This window comes from Protopterus annectens, chromosome 6.part0, assembly GCF_019279795.1.
Source record: "Protopterus annectens isolate FY-2018-M chromosome 6.part0, PAN1.0, whole genome shotgun sequence".
Lineage (NCBI taxonomy): Eukaryota > Metazoa > Chordata > Ceratodontiformes > Protopteridae > Protopterus > Protopterus annectens.
In genome coordinates this window covers 754,894,611-754,918,634 of record NC_056737.1, presented here as the reverse complement: position 1 = coordinate 754,918,634, position 24,024 = coordinate 754,894,611, and the positions used below count along the sequence as shown (strand labels likewise).

At 37.7% G+C, this 24,024-nt stretch overlaps 1 protein-coding gene across 1 annotated transcript in view; it reads right to left on the bottom strand.

Annotated features, from left to right (window-relative positions):
• The window catches only part of SLC35F4 (solute carrier family 35 member F4), a 638,863-nt gene that overhangs the window by 416,312 nt on the left and 198,527 nt on the right, over positions 1 to 24,024 (bottom strand). Inside the window, exon 3 of the mRNA XM_044074433.1 lies at positions 18,429 to 18,648. Within this exon, the coding sequence (XP_043930368.1) occupies positions 18,429 to 18,648 (220 nt within the window). The remainder of the gene's footprint in view (positions 1 to 18,428; positions 18,649 to 24,024) is intronic.

Below are 24,024 nucleotides of genomic sequence, written 5' to 3'. Positions count from 1 at the left end.
TCTGTTTGTACCCCACAACCTACACAGTACCTATGCCCTCCAAGACAGATCTCAAAAGATGACAGGGATCCGGTGACTGTCCCTTTCCCTTAACCCAGTCATCCAAACCACCTAACTGCAGTATGACATTCTACCCAAGCATGGAGGCTACTGTTCCACTGGGCAACTTACCACCTGCTGCTTCCTAGCAGCTATTCCCTTATCCACACTTTCCCCAAAAGTGACAGTGTTCATCCTGATCCTGAAAGGCAAACAGTAAAGATAAAGGAATTAACCGACCTATATTCCTGTACATACTGCAGTTTACAGAACCTCCAATGTCCTCTGCTTTAAAGAGAGAAAGCTGTAACAGACCTTGCCCCTATAACCTTAACCAACAAACATCCCAACACATCTCCTCGTTCAAAGGAAAAGGTGCCCTCCCTTTTTTTAATATATATATTGAACCTCTCCCACCATCCCCAAATCTCAAGCACTACTGAGATGCCAATAATTTGCCCACCAGCCACAACATCATTGAAAACCATAGATTCCATGAAAAATAGACCAACCATCTGAGCCAAAATATGGCCATTCTGCAAAATTCTGTACAGTTGATATATGTAATTATTCCTCACTCCTTCCCTCAACAGTTAGATATGTTTGCATTTAAGGCCAGCCAGGGGAATAGGGGCTTGCCAAGTGCTAACTGACCTGGAAACACCTAAGAACAGAACCAAAGACCACTGCCCCATGCAATTCTGTACCCCTAATTACAAGTATGAACTGCCCATTTATATCCTCACCAGCTAATGATTAAGCAGATGAGGTCAGCCCACCCTTCTTCCTGTTAACCTTTGAACTGTACAGTTTTAGACATAGTGCATCTATTACATTGCAAGGCATAGCTCTCAAGCTTTTTGAAACAAACAGCATGAGAGACCAGGACAAATCCAGAAACTCCAGGACACCTTTAAACATTAGTGCTAATAACTTGAGACCTCGACATATGAAGTAATATACATTTTCCGAAGTAAAAGCAGACTGTAACTCTATTGTCATTGTTCAATATTCATAATTCATCACCTTTCCTCCAACAGCCACTAGCTTTTCAGCCAAGGCCCCAAAGCCTGTACCATGCACAAGCTGGAAAAGCCACCGTGTAACGTTCCTTCATGTCAGCAAGCCACCTCAACCAATCACTGCAGGCATCAAGCCTCCATACCAACATCCACACCATGACTACCCCTGTATATATAAAACAAAACCTGAGGCTTCATGACTTCATGCCAAACACTCAATATTCTTTGATAACCCAACATAGCAAAAAGTGAGCCGGTAAAATTACCCTAGTCAAAAATCCTACACTTGATAAAACCTGCTTGAAATTAATTTTATCGTAGCAACTGATCCTTCTGCATTCATTTACCTTCTATAGACAGTATGCACTGCCTCACATGAAACCCACTCAATGCACCACCTCACCAACTCAATATCACATTTCTATCCTTTCCTTTATAAGATGCTGCTTTCTTGCCCTTTCCGGCTCTGTTATTCAATAATCTTGTACAAAACCAATGACATTGGGGAACAAAGGCCAACATGAGAGATCACTTAAAACACAGGTAAGTATACATATACCAACAGAAACCATATGAATATATTCCCAATTGCAAATAGTATACATCAGATATATTCTCTGATGCAAGTGTAGTCAAGTTTAACATATATAATTTGGGATTTAAAGAAGAGTAAGAACTAACTACTCCCTAACTAACGGTTACTTCAAGCCACCTAAAAAAAAAAAACAAAAAAACACCCAACACAAAGCAACCGGTATCACAGCACTCACTTCTGAAAATCTGAAACACAAACAGAATGCTTACAGTACCAAATTTACTTACGCATACATGTGTACTAAAAACCGGATTTTGCACCCACATACATTTTCCGTGAACTATGAAGCACGGAACTATACTGGAAATAACCACGATCCATTTACCTGAAAAGCAAATCAATATTGGCTCTCCTTGCCTCAATGCTCAGGTACCAGTCTCAATCTCATGAAGGACAAATGCAAATAACTAGGGTCAGAACAGAACATGTTTGAATTTTAGTGCCATTAACTTGAAACCTTAACCATATAAGAAAATAGTTAAACATATTGAAGTGAAAGAAGTCATGTGACTGCCATTATTTTAATACATGGTAATTCTTCACTGTTCTCCCAAACTGACCAGTTTTCAATGTGATTAAGAGGGGCTGAGCTAAAATGCAAGTGAAATCTGGGACAGATGAGCGGTATATGTCTTGACAGTTTTTTTTTTTTTTTAAATAAATAGCATGTACACCAAATTAGGTGCATGCCACAACCCCCATAGACCCCTGCACTACCTTTCTCCCCACGGCCATTGGTGCTACAGCGTGCATGTGCAATGAATGGCCAAATTGTGGATTGCTTCGTAGCCCGTGAAAACTGTCCTGACAGAAAGCTAGACTGTAGTTTTCCAGCAGCTACTTCTTACTGTCTCCCTTTCATCTACTTTCTTTTAATTTTTAAGCCAAGGAGGAGCAAGAGAAGCCACAAGACAGTGACAAGCATCAAGACTAACTCAACAAGCAAAAGGGGAAATACACACCATAACAAATTGACCTACTAAAGCAATTAACATCCTATCCCATAAAAGAAACAACCAGCTCAGAGCCCGCGAAAAACACTGGTAGCAGCAGCTGAGGAAAATCCTCATAAAATAGGCATAATAGCCTACCCCCCACCATTGAAACCCAAATCCAATTGATAGCACAAGAAAAAAACACTCCTTACCTAAAGAAACTATCTGACCAACCACAAAGTGAGAAGCAGAGGAAACATCATTGAAATGCATGCCATTGTTTAACAGCTGAAACAAACTTTTCTGGTTTTAGCCCCAGGAACCCTCCCCCCAGCCCACCAAGAGTACTTAAACAGAGTTCAAGGCCTCTCAAAAAAAAAAAAAAAAAATTCACTAAGCGTTCAACCTTGAGAAGGCACACCACCATTGCTCCCAACAGACTACACAACACCAGAAACCAAGATCTAAACAAATTAAACCACCCACCATTAAGTATCACCTGCAAACTACCTAGCAAAGTTACACAAACATAATAGCCCAACAACCATGCTGTCCCCAACCACCTCATACTGATCATGACTACTTACCAACCCTACCCCTCCAAATCCAAGGCCTACCTCGCCACAGTACCTACTGGTTGTCATGCACGGAATACTTGCAGTAGCAAGTTCAAACCAAAATGTGACTCCTACTCCAGTTACACTTGCCTAACATCCTTTAAGCCCTTCCCTACCCCTACCTCACTTCCTCCCAAACCTCATCCATTCCTATTTAACCCTATCCTCCCCCTATCCTCACAATTCCTGCTACTCTATATATCTACCCCCCCCCCCTTGAAGATGTCCCTGGACAAATTGGTCTGTTCCAAACCTCATTTCTGCATGGTCTGTGGGCCTTGTCTACTAGCAGTATATGAAGTCAAAGCTTCATCTTATGTTTTAAATGTAACTGCCTCCCTCAGAGTAAGGACTGTACTATACAGCTGAAGAGCATTACTTTTCAAAGTAAAACCACCTAGTCTGAGCCATTGGCATACCAAAACACTTCCAAGAAGGGTGACTGTAACACATCAATGAACTGAATGGTGATGCAGTATTGTGCTAGACACAAAGCAGAGTGCTGCATTTCTACACTGCTAAAGCACTGACAAACTGAACCATGTCACTGAATGCAAGGAATCCTATAAATTATGATGCAAATGCAATGCAAAAGCAAGCACTGGTTTTGCATCCAGATTTTAGGACTACAACAAAATTTCTCTTAGGTTCACACATACTTGTGCCATATCACCACAATGAGGAATTTTGTCCCGCTACATTCTCAATGAACAACTTGTGATACTAAACTGCCGGGTTGTAGATGTCCTAAATAAAATCACTATTTATTTGTTCTTAATTCGTGTGTTTTGATTTTTTTGTAAATAGTAAATTTGGATTTTACGCTTGCAAGGAATTCCAGTTTCAGCTAAAAATGTCAACACACTTGGTTGGGCTATTTTTAAAATAGTCCAGCATTTATGTGCACAGCTCTGGAGAGAACAAAGCAACTATGCCTTATTGCAGTCTCCTTCCTTTTCAAGGTTGCATAAATTATATTTCAATGGCGGCTTCTTGGGCTGTTAGATGAAGTGAGCATGTGCTGCCAGTCAAGTTTGAGCCCTCCCCGGTTTGACATGCTGCTGTGAACTTGTGTGATTGATTAGCACACTACTAACCAATTATTATCAGAAATAAACAACTTCAAGGGGTAAATAAGTTGAAATAAAGTTATTTTGAAGTATGTGGGTTATGTGGAAGATTGACAGCAAGATGAATAAAGCACAGTAGCAATTGTAAGAAATTATACTAAGACAGCAAGCTATAAGGTTTCTAAAGAGCTTATTTCAATTATTTGGACTTAAAAGTTTTCATTTTTCACTGTGGTGGTGTGTGGAAATCTCCACTGGTTACCTGTTTCTAATGAGGACCTGTTATGGCCGGGCATTATAATGCTGGTAACAAAATAAGAAGCAGAGAGAGCGGATTTAGAAAACCATCATTTGGCACAAAAAGCAACTTTATTAGAAACCAGGAACAATGTATAAAAGCCAAAAATGAACTTACACTTCAGCATACGCCTTCAAAGTTCAAATGTTTTAAAACATTACTTAAATAGTCCAGCAATTAGAACATTACTAAACAGAACAATAGAATGTACCAGAATGCACATGAATTTAAATGAAAATATGAAGCAAAAATAATTCAGTTGAATGAACTCATTTGTTTTAACTGAATTATTTTAGCTTTATGTGGAGGCACTAGTTTATTTTTGTTTTTTACACATTGTTCCTGGTTTCTAATAAAGTTTCTTTTTTGTGCCAAATGATATTTGTCTAAATTTTAGAGTGTGGAAAAGTTTATATTTGGCAACAATCATAAAAAAAGAAATTATGTCTTACCATAACATTCCATTTGTGTTGTCGATCTTCACTAATCCTTGACAGTGGGACAGTCGGCTTGGTTCCGAGCCTCGGAACTGACTCAGCCATTAATTTCAGATTGTGCCTTCCAAACCCTCAAGCCAGGCACTACCCATATTGCTTCTCTTGAAAAATACCTTAGATCAAATTTGCCCAACATTGAAGACAGACAGACAGAATTTATAGTTAAATAATAAATATAATAGTCAGAGACTAGATATGTGTCCTTTATATGAAGCTAGCTATAGAAAATCTGGTCCACTAAGAGTCACAGGTTGGGGAAGGAGGATGGGGATGTCAAGGATTAGTGAAGATCGACAACACAGATGGAACTTTATGGTAAGACGTAACTTCTTTATTTGATGTTGTCAGTCTTCACTGAATCTTTAACAGTAGGACAGAGCCCTCAGCTACTTTAGTCTTGGGAGGTCTTACGGAAGAATATTTCTAAGCACCATCAAGCCGAATGATGCCCATCCCCTCGAGACCTGATCCAATTTGTAATGAATGATAAAGGTATGAGGAGAAGACCAAGTGGCTGCTGCATAGATATTGTCCAAAGATGCTCTGGCATGAAAAACTGTGGAAGTTGACATTACTCTCATTAAATGGGATTTAACTGGATATCAAAGTTGAAGTCCTTTAGAATGAGAGATTAAATTTATGCAGTCTCTAAGCCATTTGGCCAAGGTAACCTTTGAAACAGGATTACCAAATGAAAGAGAGGAGAATGCCACAAATAATTGGTCAGATTTTCTAAAATCTTTTATTCTATGAAGATAGATATGTAACTGTCTGTGGACATCTAATGAGTGAAGGGCATACTCTCTTTTATTAGAAAAATTAGGGAAGAAGGCTGGTAGTTGTAGAGTTTGGTTAATGTTAGATTCTGAAACAACCTTTGGTACAAAGGTTGGATTTGTCCTAAGGGCAATCCTGTCATTGTGAAATATTAAATAGGGAGGTTTGCAGGATAAGGCCTGCAGCTCAAATACTCTTCTGGCAGATATAATAGCCACCAAAACTAAAGTTTTCCAAGACAAATATCTTAAGTCACAAGTCGCTGATGGGTTGAAAGGATTCATAGTAAGGCCTTGAAGAACTAAAGTAAGATTCCAAGGAGGAATGGGTTCTTTAACTGGAGGTCTTAACATTAGGAGACCCCTTAAAAATGCTTTACAAAGTTTGTGTGACATTAGAGATGCACCGTTAAAACCTATATGAAAATTGAAAATTGCAGCTAGATGAACTTTAATTGCTGAAGCAGAGGAACCAGATTGGTAAAGGGTAGCCAGGAAATCTTATACCTTATGAATAGAACTGGTATAAGGGTCTAGTCCACTTTCAAGGGCCCAGTTAGCAAATATTTCCCATTTACATTGATACAACTTCCTAGTAGAAGGTCTGTGATGACTGACAATAATTTGCCATACAGGAGAAGTAAGGGAAGGATGCCTGGCAATCATGGGAATTGTAGAAGCCATGCAGTGAGCTTGAGATGTGGAAGATTTGGATGAACCATGCCCTCCGGATGGGCAGCAGATCTGGAGCCGGGTCTAGAATCCATGGTTTCTGAAGAAGAAAATGAGGCCAAAGGAAGGGAAGCCAAACTTGTTGAGACCAGAAGGGGGCAATGAGCATTACTGAGTTCTCCGACCTTTTGGCTTTCTTTAGAAACTGGGATATCAAGGCGGTCAGGGGAAAGGCATAGAGGAGACCAGGGATTCAATTGTGGACCATCTCTGGGTGACTCCCCAGGTTGGGGAAGTAGGGCAAAGTAACTGCTGCACTTGTTGATTAGGGGAATGCAAAAAGAATGCAGCAAGGTTGGCCCCAGTGATGAAATATCTTGCTCCCAAAAAAAAAAATAAATAAATAAATAAATAAATAAAAAGAAAAACAGCCAGCCCTAGCTGGAATGGATCAGTGTAAACAAAGTTTATTAAGTCCCAGAGTCAGCAGACTGGTTTTGGCCCACTGGACTTTTTCAATGTATAATATCAACTGCAGCGAAACACATTATATAGGAAACAAACCAATTAACACAATTAATTGTATTAAACTCACAGATGATCATTCAAGCCAGGTAGAAATAATCCACCTAGTCTCACAATCCATAATTTCTCCTTCCTATTAAGAATTTTATGCCAACCCGCTTTAAAACATCTAGTGCCCACAATTCTATCAATAATAATGAATTTGAGACTAGCTGAAGCATGGACCATAGTGTGTTTATATAAAGCATTTGTGGGATAGTAGTTCTTAATATTGCTTAAATGTTCTGAAATATGAAATATCTCGTTCGCCACCACAGGATTTAGAAACCACTCATAAGGCATGAGAATGGTTCTGCTCAGTTTGTTTGCTATCACATTGCAGCTCCCTGGAATGTGAGTTGATGTGAGAAAGTGGTTGCTAGAAATCATCCATTGCCAAAATCTGAGGGCTTCTCGACACAATGGGTAAGATTTGTTCCCCCTTGTTTGTTGTTGTACCAGATTACTGACATGCCTGTCTGAATAGCTATTGTCCCTAGAGGAAGGATGTCTTGGAATGCTTGCAATGCTAACAGCACTGCCCTCATCTCTACAACTTTAATGTGCAAGTTGGCTTCTAATTGGGACCACATGCCTTGGACTGTTTTTCCCAGATAATGCCCCCCCACCCAATCTAGAAAGCATTCGTGGTCACTATGACTTGGGGCTTGGGAAGAATGAATGGTCGACCCAAGAGAATCTGATCAGAGTGGAGCCACCATGTGAGATCCTGTTTGCAGCAACTGGTAATCAAGATTAGGTGAGACATTGGTTGGTGCATTAGAGACCATTGGGAAGCAAGTAGCCATTGCAAAATTCACATGTGATACCTTGCTAGGGGAACACGAACGACTGATCCTGCCATGGAGCCCAATGTTTGTAGGACTAGTCTTCCTGGGATCCTTTTGTTTCATAAAATTCGCTTGACTTGTGATCTGATTCATTTAAGTCTTTCTGGAAGGAGTGAGGCAATTCCTGAAACAGTGTTTAAATGAGCTCCAATAAACACTAATTGCTGAGTGGGTTGCAAGCTTGATTTCTCAAAATTTATGGTTATACCTAGAGATGTACAGAGGTGTAGAGTGTAGTCTCTTGCCCATTCTAACCAACGGCTGGTGGTAGTGGTAAGGAGCCAGTCATCGGGGTAAGGAAATACTCAAAATCCTAGCAGCCTGTGGTGAGCTGCCACAACTGCCATGCATTTGATGAACACCCTGAGGGCTATGGTGAGACCAAAGGGCAGCACTCTGAATTGGAAATGACTGTCTTCCAGACAGAAGAGCAGATACCTCCTGGAGCCTTTGTCCATTTTTATATGGTAATACACTTCCTGAAGGTCTACAGAGCACATCCAATCACCTTTTTTCAAGAATGAAAGTATTGACTGTACTGTGACCATCCAGAATTTGGTTTACTGAATTGCTTTGTTGAATTGGCTGAGATACAAGATAGGTCTCCCCTGTTTTTTTTTTTGCATTAAAAAGAACCTTGAGTAAAAAACAGATACTGTTTGGTCTGGTGGGACTTCCTGGATAACTATTTTGTTTAGTAGTCTTTGAATTTCTAAAAAAGCTTCCCTGTGACTGGGTGGTACATCTGGGAGTTTCTTCTGGGATGATGGTAGAACTGATAATGATATTTTGTAACGTCTGAATATTATTCCCTGCACCCATCTGTCCATAGTTAATGTTTGCCAGGCAGATTGGTGCAGAGAGAGTCATTCCCCCAACTGCCTCCAGAAAATGGCAATTGGGCACCCATTCAGGGGTGCTGGTAAGAAGTACCAGAGAAAGAATTTCTGGACCCCTGGTTTTGTGGTCCATTTCTGCCTCTGGGGCAGCATCTTCCATTACTTCCCCCTCTCCCCTGGGGAAAGTCTTTGCCGCATTAATCTTGGAAAGGCCCTTTGGATTATTAAACCATAGTCTCCCACTTCTTTGGTTCCTGGAGTAGAGCCTCTGAGGAGTGGAGAAATGTACATCTGTGGTAGAAAGGGTCTTACCATCCTTTTCACATCTGGCTAAAGTATTTTTGACCTTGGGACCAAAAAGGGTGAATCTGTCAAATGGAGCATTGACAAATGATGCTTTGAATGGCTCCACAAAGTCACACAAGTGCATCCAGGAATATCTTCTAATGGCTAAGCCTGAACCCACTGCTCTGGAAGTTCCTTCAGCTGCATGAGCAGTCAGCCTCATGGACGAGTTAGAAATTGCATTAAGATTTACTAGCTGAGAGGTAACTTTATCCCATACCCCTTCAGCCACTGCTCCTTTGAGGGTATCCGAGAGTTCCTTGATCAGATCCCTCTGTAGTCTAGTGAAGTGTGCCATATAATTCAAGGACCTGAGAGTGAAGATCATTGAAGCATAAACGTGCTTCCCAAATCTATCCAAAGTCCTAGACTCCTTGTTAGGAGTATGGATAGTCAGACTTTCCTCGGCAAGTTCCCTTTTTGTGGCCACTGCTATCACCATGGCATCAATGGGTATTTCTTTGGACCAGTGAGACTCATCCTTTGGGGTTGATAAGATGCGATCAGGCTTTTTGGGGATCGGCTCAATGGCATTGGGCATCTTTCATGCCTACTGAATGATCAATTTAATGAGATTGTCAGCAGGTGGAGAGATCCAAGAAGTAGAGGGCTAGGCACGAAAAGCCTCCAGGTATACTGACTCCTCCAAGGAAGGTTGGATGGAGGACCAGCCACCCCTCTGTTTCAGGATTTATAGGATGTCGCTGAAGGAAACATCATCAGGGGGTGACCTAAGGGAACCTTCGCCTTCATAAAAATTAGTATCTTCCATGAAAGACTCTTGTGGGGAGTCTAAACGCTTCCTCTTGCACTTCCTCTTTACAGGAACTTCCTTGGGGAAATGATCTGGGTAAGTGTCCAAAGAGGAAACCACTAAAGTGGGTGCAACCTGGGACTTTTGTGCCCTCTGTCCCAGGGACGAGTCAGATGGCAGCTCAGGTCAACATCCTGACAAGGATAGCAAGGACTGTGAGTCCTCAATGGACAAGGCCTTCTCCATGACTCAGAAGGCTGACCACCCTGTAGAGGAATGGGAGCCTGGAATTGAAATAGACCCATTTGGAACTGGGGTTACACCCAGCACCAAAGAGGCGTCCCCCAAAGCAGAAGCCTGAGTTGACACTACAAGTGCTGAAGCACCAAGGGACATGGATGTCTCTAAAACTAAGGAAATTGATCCATGCACAACAGACCCAACCAGACAGCCTCGACCCTGGGAGCCCTCCAGTGCTGAAAACTCAGAGAAGCTCAAGGCAGTTCTTGGAACCAGAGAAAAGGATGCTACCGGAACCAAGACAGTCAGTGCAGGGAGTGTTAGAACTCGAGGCTCCAAAGACTCAACAGGAGTTGGAGGAGGCAGAATTGAAGGTATTATAGGCTGGCTGGTTTTGATGCTGGTGTGGCTAGGAACAGAGGATAACACCCTCGTTGTTAGAAGCTGATCCACCAGTCTCAAAATGTCAGCTTCTGAGAGACTCTTAGTAGATCGGATAGAAGCAGTCAAAGGAGACTTAGGAGGTCTCACTTTGAGAAAGGGACTTGGTGGCTTGTCTTTCAAAGGATCAAAGGTTGGTGAGTATCTTATCCTAGGGAGGAAGGGGAGCTGAGACCTTTCGGCACTGAGGGTACTGAGGGTACCAAAGAAGTCACTGTTGGCTCCAATACAGTTTTAGATGAGGAGCCAGATAGACCTTCCAGTGAATGAAGAGCTTTTCGGTATTGAGGTCAGCTTAGAGACCTTCTTGGATTATTCCAATGAACTAGGAAGTGACAAAGGTCTTTTCTTGTAGAAGAAGAAGAGGAGGATGAAGATGTGCTAGCTTCAGTTCTAGACCGAGAAATGGCCTCTTCAGAATCAGATTTGAGGAGTCCCTTCAAGATAAATGTATTCTTCCTCTTAGTAAGGGTATGGGTAGAGAACCCATTACAAATTGAACAATCTTCTGAAGTTGAAGTTTCCCCAGGGACTATACACATAAAGTATGTCCATCAGAGTTGGGCATCTTACCCTGGGACTTCTGGCACCTTTTAAAACCAGTGGTGCCTTTTGAAGTTTTAGCAGGGTATAGTTGTTTTTCAGCCATAACAAAAGAAAAAAGGGCTGAATTACAGTCACACAGACAAGCAAGAGATATAGAGATAAAGCAGATTTTTTTTTTAAACAATTAGAAAGGGATAAGAGTATCTAAAGAGGTAATAAAGGGTATAAATGTACCAACAATGGTACTAAAAAAGACTGCCATGGGTAGAAAGATGATGAGAAAAGAAACAGAGTCAAACTAAGCTATGAGAGGAGCTGGTAGACACAGAGAAAGTTTAAGAAGAAAATTAAGTAAAAATACATAGATATAAGAGTTTTAAAAGAAATAAACTTACTCAAAATCGGCTTAGGCTCAAGAGAAGGACAAACACGTCTAACCTACAAAGTGAAAAATGAGATCTGAGGTAATTTTCAAGAGGAGCACTATGAGTAGTGCCTGGCTCTAGAGTTTGGAAGTCATGAGCTGAAATTAACATCCGAGTTGGTTCCAAGCCTCGGAACCGAGCCCACTGTCTCACTGTCAAGGATTCAGTGAAGAATGACAACATCAGATGGTGTGTTCATAATAGGGTGAGTGGATGTTTGTTGATGGGCTATACATGAAACAAGGAACTTCCAAGACTGATATTCATGCATCTCTGTGGAACAATACTTCACCAGAATAAAGATTTGATGTGTTAAAAAGGTCTGAGAAGAAATTAGACTAAAAGTTTTAACATTTGTTACCACTCATGGAGGATGGCTACTGATGCATAGTGAACCTTGGATCATACACTCTGAGAGCAGCCTTCAAAGCTGGCTTACAATTGATATACTTGTATCTAATTTGTGCCATAAATATTCTTTTTTTCTGATTTTTCTTTACACTGACCTAGAAATTCATTAAAGTCCCAAGTAATAACAAGGTCTTTACAGTGCAACATGCTCATTTGTAATTCAAAAACATGCTAGCTGCATTATCAGCTAATTTGCATGTTTCCTAACAGATGCATAGATCACGTAGGCAATGGAATCTTCCCTCCATTCACTCTCTCACACACATATACACAAACACAAACAGACACACACACACACCATAGTCTCTGTACCTGTCCCTACCCTTCTGTTGTTCCTCCTACCCTTGTGCCATTATGATTAAGCACTGCTGGTCTACAGTATCCCTCCACCCCTAACACTGTTTGCAATGTTGGTGACATTATACCACTTTAAAAAGTCATCCCTGGTAGACTTGTGGTTCCCCCATCCCCTTTACGAAGTCTGTACTATTAGGATACTGCACTTTACTCCTGGTGTCCAGTGGCAGTCAATATGGCTGCAAGGCCAGTCCTCCACTGTGCTCAATGTCTTCATGTTGAAGGACCATGTAGCACCATGTAAGGGCTGAATAGCAAAAAGGCACATGTTGCAGTACCTTCATGAATATAGCCCATACTGTATGAGAAACCTGAGTAATGACATTTTTTGGAGACACAAACACCATTCTCCATTAGATGACAATCTGTCCTTTTTCTGTAAGGTTGTACAAAGCATAATGGCAGCCTGTTTTAATAGCATTCAAACTGATATGTTTGAGAGTTTGATTTGGTTTGGAAACTGAGCTGTTGAATCATTAATTTAACATTTTCTTAAATGTTAAATTATCTTTTCTCTCTGGGGCTCCATTAAAAAGGAGTCTTGAGCAAAGTCTTCTGTCCTGGTGCACAAATGCTAATAAATTAATTAATGAATAAATAAATAATACAATGTCAGCATAACAATGTACTAGGCTATGCTGTGCTGCTTGCTTTTATAGCATAAAGAACTAATAGTCAGCACAATACCTGGTTTAAAGAACACACGTTAATGAACAGTAGTCTGGGAAATGTGCTAATTCATGTGTGTGTGTGTGTGTGTGTGTGTGTGTGTGTGTGTGTGTGTGTGTCTGTGTGTGTGTGTCTGTGTGGGTCTGCATGTGTGTGTAGACAGAGGGGAGAGAGGGAGAGATCTTGAAGAGTATCATAAATCAGCAGGGCCAAATGTAGCCCTACCCAATTCCATTAAGTTCTTCCTATTCACCTGTTCCTTGTAACCTATTCGGTCGCCATACCTGCCAGTTTTAGGTTCTACACCATCATGTGATTTATGTAATTTACAGACAGTTCAGAACAAAAAAGCAGGGTTGTCAAGGAAAAACAACTGTCTCCCTCAGTATCAAGGAAGCTGTCTGTTAATCTGATTGTCAGCATCCTTATTTATCACCAGATCTACAAGTGCAGTCTTAATCATTGTTGGTATCCCCACCACCTGGTTCCCACCAGTACCACAAACCTCAACGAATGGGACCTCCAGCCAACTATCTTTCTATCTCCTATTTTATCCTAGCTTGCAAATAAGGCTTTTGCCATCAGAGGTCCTTTGCAATAGAACTATCCCTCTAGCCATGTTCAACAATTACAAACTCTTTCTGCATTAACCTCACAACCTAAGAAAGTACTCCAGCATGCAATTAAATGTTGCTTTTGGTACTTCGACGTAAGTGCCATCAATGCTGCAATCTATGTAACAGCTAAAAGGGTTACATTAAGTGGAAGTTCATACTGGTGTCCTTAATAATCCTTAGAAATAAATTGCATTATATTGTACAATGTATAGAATTCTTACAAATACACATTTTTGTCAAATGTATTCTTCTTAAGGAAATAGCAACAAAGCAATAACAGACCACAAGAAAAACACTTATGTTCCAAATAGACAACAGAAAACTTAAAAATGACAGAGTTTTACAAAAGTAAACATATAAAACAGTTATAAAAAACAACAGGAGTGGCTAAGAAATTAACATAACTAGTATACAAATGTATGTATACTTACCATGTCTGAAAAATGTGGCTTTAAAAGTTGTGTTTTAGAAGACAGACATTCTCACGTCTTAAGAAAAGGAAAATGAATGTAAACAACAATCATGATGTCTAAATGTTAGATCACCCCAAAATCTGAAAAACCTGGTTTACATACACCAGAGCAAAATGAGCAAAGCAAACTGTCATAAGATGGCTGATAACAGTCTTGGACTAAGGGATACATTGACAGCAGCTTTGATCCAGTTCTGGTGAAGTACAAATTATACCATTACATAAGTCTTAAATTGTAATGTCAGCCACAAACCTTGTAGAACATACTGTACATTTTCATGTATTGCAAAGTATAATACTTAGTACTGTTTGGCTGAATTCCATTGCCACTAAAACCAATGTTTTTTAACTATGAATGACTGACGCCATCAGTTTTGAGACATGACCCTTTTTCTGGAATACAAGGATAGGATGCCATGTAATATTTATTAGTTTCCCACCCTGAACTCTTATAGCACAGAGTGATAAGAGTTTACCCCCTGATATAATCTATTCCAAAGAAAATGTCTACGAAACAGCAATGGTTTAAAGCAGCAACACAGGAAGGAAGAAGGAAAATATACATAAACTCTTAACTGCATCAGAGAATTTTGTAGTTACCAATGTGTTTTGTTAGCTTTTTACACATACACTTGAATAGCAGTTCAATGGGCTCTTCTTTATTCCTTTACATAATGGTGACTTCAATGCAGAACTGAATTGATCATTATGGAGTCATTTGGTAGAGAAAAACAATTTGAGCAAACCAAGGTCAGCAACACTGATTATTTGCACCTCTACTACCTAGTAAAGTCTGGGTGGATTTGACAACCTGATTAGTCTGCTAGATGCTTAAACTGCACTTGTTTGGATTTATGCTTGTATACTAAAACACTCAGTTGAAAAAATAAAAATCCCTGCAGGTAGCTGTACCCCTTCACAGATGTGCAGACATCTCATATAACAACAATTCAATGAGCAGAAAATTGGCAAGTGATAAATCCTATCCCATCCACCAAATGGTTTTGTAAGTGGGATAAGAAATATCCTAAAGTCAGATAATAAAAGGAAGAGCTTCTGGAAAAAGAAATTACTTCTGCAGGTCTTTATGAATGGCCACACACAAAATGCTGTAACATAAACACTCATATCTTGAGGATAATATTGGAATGCATTTCTATCTTCCTACTACTATTTGTGCAGCTGTGACCTGCGAAGCAACATGAAAAATGGTAAATTTTCTGAGATTTTGAGATGAAATATATTTTTTAAATTTCCATTGAAAGTTGCATAAAACAATTATTTTGTATCTGAAACACATAAATATTATAAGGAACAATGTAAACAAGTCAATTTCCATAAGGATGACTTTTTCTTTTGGCAAAAAATATGAAGTCTAGTACTTTGCACTATTTAAGGATATGGTTTATTCTACAAAATTTCACATTTTCAAGAAAAAAATGTCACAGTTTAGGCATTTGAGAAGGTGGCAGCCTTAGCTGTACAGAGAAAATGAACATTGCCTTTTTCCCTAGTGTTATAAAACTCAGTTTGATGAGTTACAATGAACCCTAGGAACAGACACAGTATTATAGCTATAATAAACCGGAATTCAGAAGGTGGTACTGAAATATGCTTTTTGGTAGAACATGACTAACTAGGCAGACAGATGGGGGTAAAATAATGTCACAAAACCCCAGAGAGCCATTACAGCTTGGGAACATATGGTGGTATTTAAATATACTGATGTCTGCTGCTGAAATTATGGAAAATGGTAGGATGGAAGAAGGGCAAAATGCTATTACATATGGATCATGGTTACTATGGACATGCCAGCTGGAAAAGAGTAATACTACTTATATCTATTACAGCCAAGGGCCTGTCAGTATAGGGTACAATGAGTAATACTACTTATATTTATTACAGCCAAGGGCCTGTCAGTATAGGGTACAATGAGTAATACTACTTAATATTTATTACAGCCAAGGGCCTGTCAGTATAGGGTACAATGAGTAATATTACTTATATCTATTACAGCCAAGGGCCTGTCCGTATAGGGTACAATGAGTAATATTACTTATATCTATTACAGCCAAGGGCCTGTCAGTATAGGGTACAATGAGTAATACTACTTATATTTATTACAGCCAAGGGCCTGTCATTATAGGATACAATGAGTAATACTACTTAATATTTATTACAGCCAAGGGCCTGTCAGTATAGGGTGCAATGAGTAATATTACTTATATCTATTACAGCCAAGGGCCTGTCAGTATAGGGTACAATGAATAATACTTCTTAAATCTATTACATCCAAGGGCCTGTCAGTATAGGGTACAATGAGTAATATTACTTATATCTATTACAGCCAAAGGCCTGTCAGTATAGGGTACAATGAGTAATATTACTTATATCTATTACAGCCAAGGGCCTGCCAGTATAGGGTACAATGAGTAATACTACTTAATATTTATTACAGCCAAGGGCCTGTCAGTATAGGGTACAATGAGTAATATTACTTATATCTATTACAGACAAGGGCCTGTCAGTATAGGGTACAATGAGTAATACTTCTTAAATCTATTACAGCCAAGGGCCTGTCAGTATAGGGTACAATAAGTAATATTACTTATATCTATTACAGCCAAGGGCCTGTCAGTATAGGGTACAATGAGTAATATTACTTATATCTATTACAGCCAAGGGCCTGTCAGTATAGGGTACAATAAGTAATACTACTTAATATTTATTACAGCCAAGCGCCTGTCAGTATAGGGTACAATGAGTAATATTACTTATATCTATTACAGCCAAGGGCCTGTCAGTATAGGGTACAATGAGTAATACTACTTAATATTTATTACAGCCAAGCGCCTGTCAGTATAGGGTACAATGAGTAATATTACTTATATCTATTACAGCCAAGGGCCTGTCAGTATAGGGTACAATGCGTAATACTTCTTAAATCTATTACAGCCAAGGGCCTGTCAGTATAGGGTACAATGAGTAATATTACTTATATCTATTACAGCCAAGGGCCTGTCAGTATAGGGTACAATGAGTAATATTACTTATATCTATTACAGCCAAGGGCCTGTCAGTATAGGGTACAATGAGTAATACTACTTAATATTTATTACAGCCAAGGGCCTGTCAGTATAGGGTACAATGAGTAATATTACTTATATCTATTACAGCCAAGGACCTGTCAGTATAGGGTACAATGAGTAATGCTTCTTAAATCTATTACAGCCAAGGGCCTGTCAGTATAGGGTACAATGAGTAATATTACTTATATATATTACAGCCAAGGGCCTGTCAGTATAGGGTACAATGAGTAATATTACTTATATCTATTACAGCCAAGAGCCTGTCAGTATAGGGTACAATGAATAATACTACTTATATCTATTACAGCCAAGGGCCTGTCAGTATAGGGTACAATGAGTAATATTACTTATATATATTACAGCCAAGGGCCTGTCAGTATAGGGTACAATGAGTAATATTACTTATATCTATTACAGCCAAGAGCCTGTCAGTATAGGGTACAATGAATTATACTACTTATATCTATTACAGCCAAGGGCCTGTCAGTATAGGGTACAATGAGTAATATTACTTACATCTATTACAGCCAAGAGCCTGTCAGTATAGGGTACAATGAAGCTATTTCAATGCTAATTGGACATGACTACTCAGGGAGAATTTATTCATTATTTGTAGTGGCTTGATTATGGGACTGGGGTTGGGCTGGTGCGACATTTTAATTAATTTCCTTATGCAGATGAAAACAAGGTGGGAAGGGGATCCTATTTTATACAGCACTAGTAGAAATATGAAAACAGTGTGGGGGGGGGGGGGCTCAGAATGAGGCTATACTTTCATTTGACCCCTGCTGGCAGTGTAAAAATAAAGAGGAGAGGATGAAAGAGTTTTGAGTTGATGCATTCTTCTGGCAAGACTGTACTAGTAGTTTTTATTAAGCATCTCTGCTAGGTCTGCCAGATAAAATATATAGTGGAGGCCTTTACTATAATGCAAGGACCAAATACTGATTTGTTTTGAACAGTCTAAGAGAACTAATTGTTGAGGGATATAACACTTGTTCCTCTGTTTTGAAAATGGATTCTTCATGGTCCCAGGGGATTTTGGTGCAGAAGACATAAGAATGTGCAACAAATTATGAAGATCATACTGGTTGCTGCTCATTATCACATATTTAAACATTCATTCGGCTACTGATTACAATAGTCATTGAATAAGGTATATTCAAACTTTTTTCGATGTATAATGCTAGCTGTTATAATATGGATATGTTTCTTTGCACATCAGCACCCAAAGAATGACTGTCAAACTGCAACATGCACAAAAAGGGTTGTTAAAATTTTACATACCCTTACTCCCATGAACTTGTCTTTTAGAACAATCCAGGAAAGTAAGAAGACAAATGCTTTGTTACAACAGAATAGAGCTGATACATCTGTGGCTGTTAGCCTTCTTAAAGCCAATAAATATAAATAATTTGTCAATGTCCATAAGATAGAAAATGGAGCAGTTCTTTTTAGAAAAAGTTTCAGTGTAAGTCCATCTTCTCCAAAAATACGACTACATTCCCTGAAAAAGAGCAAAACAGCTTAATATCAGTTGACTTACAGAACCAGGACAAATATTAACTCTCTTAAGATATCATAAATTCATTCTTAGTGTGAAACACTGCATGATTTATATGTTTTACTCTAGAATAAGTAACCAACCAAGTTTGATGACAGAGAAAGACACTTTGTCAAGATTTGACAATTACAGACACATTACCCTTTGAAATTCAAGTAGTGTTAGGTAGACACGTAAAAGCATTCTTATCAAAGTAAAATATTAAAATATTTCCAAATTTGAGACAGAAATGAAAATAAACACTGGCTTTCACAGCTGTATTTACAACAGATGCTGCTTAAACTGGAAAGCAATATATGTTGAGTTGCTATCACACTTTCAGGAATTTTAATTAAAATAATTAATTTGTTATAATAAAGATATTTTATGACAGATTTTAGAACTGTTCATTAGCAAAAGAGAAGTGACATATGGGGTTAAGTGCTGAATATTGCATCCTTTCCAGCCAAATGTTAAACAATGAAAACATCTATCCACTTTTACTTCAAGACATTAGCAGCTGGCTAGAAATATCTTTAGTTTAGAACCACTATTTTTACATATTAAGCAAAATATTTATCATAATGCTCCAATAGTATATGGTACGAAAATATCTATGGCTGCTTTTGCTGATGATCTTAATATTTATTGTACGACGCCTGTTTCAGATACTAAGAAAATATTAAAGGCAGTGGAAGATTTTGAAGAAATATCTAATTACAAAATAAACTTTAAAAAAAACAACTTATTTCCCTTAAAGACGCCTACACCCTTCTTGCTTTTACCATTGATAGGTCAGGTTAAATCTGAAGAAAAAATAAAATATTTGGGTATAGTTTTCTCAACAGATAATAGAGACTTTTATGCGAACAATGTTAAGCTAATTTTGGATCATATACTGTCTGATTTAAAAAGATGGAATAATCTGAAATTACCAATAATGGCAAAGACTTCAATTATTAAAATGAATGTACTCCCTAGAATATTATGTATTTTTCGAGCTACTCAAGTCTCAATTTCTAGGAAATTCTTTAAACAACTTCATACGGAATTAGGTAGATTTGTATGGGAACCTAGGAAAACTAGAATATCTTATGATAAACTGATGACTCCGAAAAATAAGGGTGGTTTAGAATTATCAATTTTGAAGCATATTATTTAATAATAAATGCTAATAGAATTCTAAGAGTGGTTAACTTTGACAAGTCCAGTACTAAATGGTCACCCAAGTGGTTGATTCTGAATTACAAACATGCTGTTAAATTGGGTATTAATTTTAAGGCATTACCTTTTTTAAATAAAGATACCTTTAAAATATATGCTTTGATGGAACATATTAGATTATATATAATATCAATACAAAACCTGTTTAAATCACTAAATCTCTTACAGTATATGATGACTTTCCAACCATTTCACAAGAACCCGAATTTGAAAATTGGTAATCAATTGATAGATCTTAAAAAATTCCCACTTATAATTGATCTAACCATACTTGATTTATATCCCTTTCTTGGTATCTCAATACACGACATGTTAAGAGAGATGAGCCTTCCTAACTCTTATTTAATTATAATGAGACAATTAAAGGATCTTTCAATAACTTATTTTAGTAATTTTAAAATTAAAGAAGAAGACTTAACCATTTGTTCAAATTTATGGCAAACTCTTATGCAGGACTCCAAATATATAACGGCTTCATATAATTTGATAAAAGATGTGAAATACAATAACCAAATACTTTTATCCAAATACTGGAAGGATAAACTATTACTGATACTTGTTATTATTTACTCAGCTGATGATATTTAATAATGCTTACTACACTCGCCTCAGCTTACATAAATTCAACTCGAAAAATTCACCTAAATGTCCATATTGTATTGATCAAACCGCTGACCTTTTACACATGTTCTGGAGCTGTAAATGTATATTCAAACTTTGGAATTCTCTAAAAATTCAATTACAAAAAATGGGTTATCAACAGTCCACACTTTTTTGGGAATTTATGATTCTTCATATTCCTCCGAATAACTTGAACAGATCCCAAATGATCATACTCATAAATATTTTCTTGTTAATGAAGCTTCATATAGCTACAAATTAGCTGAATCCATCTTTGACTTCATGGGAAAACTTTAAAAGTGTAGCGATAAAACATATTTTAGCACATAAATTACTAATTAAAGATCATAAGAAAAATATAAATAATACAAAAATATGGGAGCAAATCTTTAACATTGTGTTAGCTTAATATTCTAATTCACTTTTCCCTTGGAAGTGCATACTTACTATGGAGATTAGTATAGATAAACCTTATATTGATACTAGATCTTTTTTGTTTCTCTTTTTTCTTTTTTAATACCTTTTTAGAATTTTATCTTAATGTATAATGATCTTATGTAACTGTTGGAAGCATTCATGTATATAATGTACATATGTTGTAGTATTGTATTACAAATGGAAAAGAATAAAGATTTATTATTGAAAAAAAAAAGAAATATCTTTAGTATCTCTAGACAGGTAAAACTGCAAAAAAATATAAAATAGAGCCTGGAAATGTTCTTTAATCATACACCACTTCTAAACTTTTGAGTTGATTTATTAAGTGTTTGATCAGATGGACTTTGATAGTCAGTTTGGCAAAAGGTATAACCATGACAGCTAAACATAGTCTAAATTCTGTAGAATTTAGTAAGAACAAACAAAATATGTTGAATATGTTTGACATGTTCAAATGTTTTTTTTTTTTTTTTTTTTTTTTTTGTGAAGACACTTAATATATGTATTTAAAGTGTATTAGTCATTCCTGAAGTAAGAGTATCTAAAATTTGGAGCAGGACATAACCTCCTTGTCATACATACATACTACTAAACCACTAGTACACTTTTGGAGCAAGCTATAACCTCCTTGTCATATACACTACCAAAACAAAAACACACTTTTGGAGCTGGATATAACCTCCTTACTACATACACTACCAAAATACTAAAACACTTTGGAACAGGATGCAACCTCCTTGCCATATACACTTCCAAAAACACAAAACACTTTTGAGCTGGATATAACATTCTTACTACATGCAATACTGAAGTATACAATTTCTGATGGAAAAAACACGTATTTATTTTGTTGATAAGGCTAGTCATCTGAACTTTTTGTCAGAGCTGAAAATCCAACATCACAAATGATTGAATTTCCAATGCCTTACCACCTAATTAGTGTATAGGGTACAGAATGTTCATGTTAATTTCATCAGCAGTAGTTTCCTACTTCATAGACGCATTGCCATCTAGTTTTTGGAGGTATAATACCTCACATTAAAAACTAATGTGATGATGTTGTTTGTGGTGAAACTAAGATTTAAGTCAAAAGCTATTTGTGTGTGTAAGTACAATGTCTCAGTTACAGAGGGCAGCTTAGTTAACTGACTTGCTCAAACTCAAACTCTGTAACTTGTCTATAGGAGACTATAGCTTTAATACACTGCTCTGACTACCAGATCTTCCTTTGGTAAATCAGTAAGGATTAAAGTCAGTCAATCCAAGTCATTAAGCTTTCACAGTTTTTGAGTTTTGCAGCATTTATATTGTCTGTAATTGTTTTACATTATTCATTGCCCAAAATAATTAATTGATTAATTAATAGACCTGGATTGTGTATTATAGTCTAACCATGCTGCAGTTTAATATTATATTTTTGCAGTATCTTCTTTACAGCAACTGGGGTTGACTTTTGTCAGATAATATAATCTACATAATTTGGAGTGATGGTCAAAATAGTCTGATCTTTGGCATCCATTATGTAGACGTTGCATATTACTATGATAGAGTTTTCTCTAAAAGACTGAATTGTAAAGGATTTCTGCATTTAGTTAAAAACTATTACTCAGGCAGTTAGTTCATAGGTTCATACCAGGCTAACTGCCCTTGAGAGCCACGTTAAGCCTTGCCAAGTACCCCATGTGGGAATCAAACCCTGCACCTCGCATTTGTAAGGTAAACACCTTAACCATTACACCAACAAGCAGAGGACTCAAGCTCGATCTTATTAACAAGGTTCTACTTATGGCAAGGGTGCAAGATTTGACTCTTTCCACCTTGATGTACCTACTGTGTGACACTGAGCATGTAATTTAACCCAACAGTGCTTTAGACCAATTCGGAATTTGGGTTAAGCTTCTTAATGATCTCCTATAGTATATAACTAGTAACTATGAACCAGTTCAGGAAATGTTATGATAATATAACTGGCACACCATTTTTTAATGCAACATGGGTAATTTATTCAAGGGCAGTAGGCACTGCATTGTACTGAAATGCACAGCTGCTTGCAAGCAGCAATGTTTGCATTAGTAATAGTTCTCTTAATGTATAATTATTCAGATGACTCTTGCTTCTGCAGGGATTATTCATATTGACTTAGCATATTGCTTGTTTTTTATTTGTTGTGTTTTGTATTACTTTATTGCCTTTTTCTATTTAGTATACTGTGATTTGTTTTCTTTACACTGTTTTACTTGTAGTCTGCTTTTAACTGCATACTAAAACTTGAAAAGAGACCACAGCTCTGTCTCTTGTGAGTCAGACAAAAATTAGAAGAGGTCAATTAAGGAGTCACACAAAAGTTACAACAGGTCAGCTAAGGTTAATCATCTGTGAACTGAGGGGGTGGAGCTAGGAACTAAACCTTCTATTTAAGGGGTAAAATAAACCATTTCAGAGCTTTACTGGAAATGCTCGCCTAGATTCTGCTACAGTTTTATGTGAGGGAAAGGTTGGCTTGCTTTTTATTTGTTGTGTTTTGTATTACTTTATTGTCTTTTTCTATTTGTATATTGTGATTTGTTTTCTTTGCACTGTGTTTTACTTGTATTCTGCTTTTAACTGCATACTAAAACTTGAAAAGAAACCACAGCTCTGTCTCTTGTGTGTCAGACAAAATTAGAACATGCCAATTAAGGAGTCACACATAAGTTACAATAGGTCAGCTTAGGTTAATCATCTGTGAACTGAGGGGGTGGAGCTAGGAACTAAACCTTCTATTTAAGGGGTAAAATAAAACATTTCAGAGCTTTACTGGAAAGGCACACCCAGATTCTGCTACAGTTTACTGTGAGGAAAGGCTCACCCAGATTATGCTACAGTTTGCTGTGAGGGAAAGGTTAGCTTGCTTTTTATTTGTTGGGTTTTGTATTACTTTATTGCCTTTTTCTATTTTGTATACTGTGATTCTTTACACTGTGTTTTACTTATATTCTGCTTTTAACTGCATACTAAAACTTGAAAAGAGACCACAGCTCTGTCTCTTGTGAGTCAGATATTTTTCCCACCTGGTTA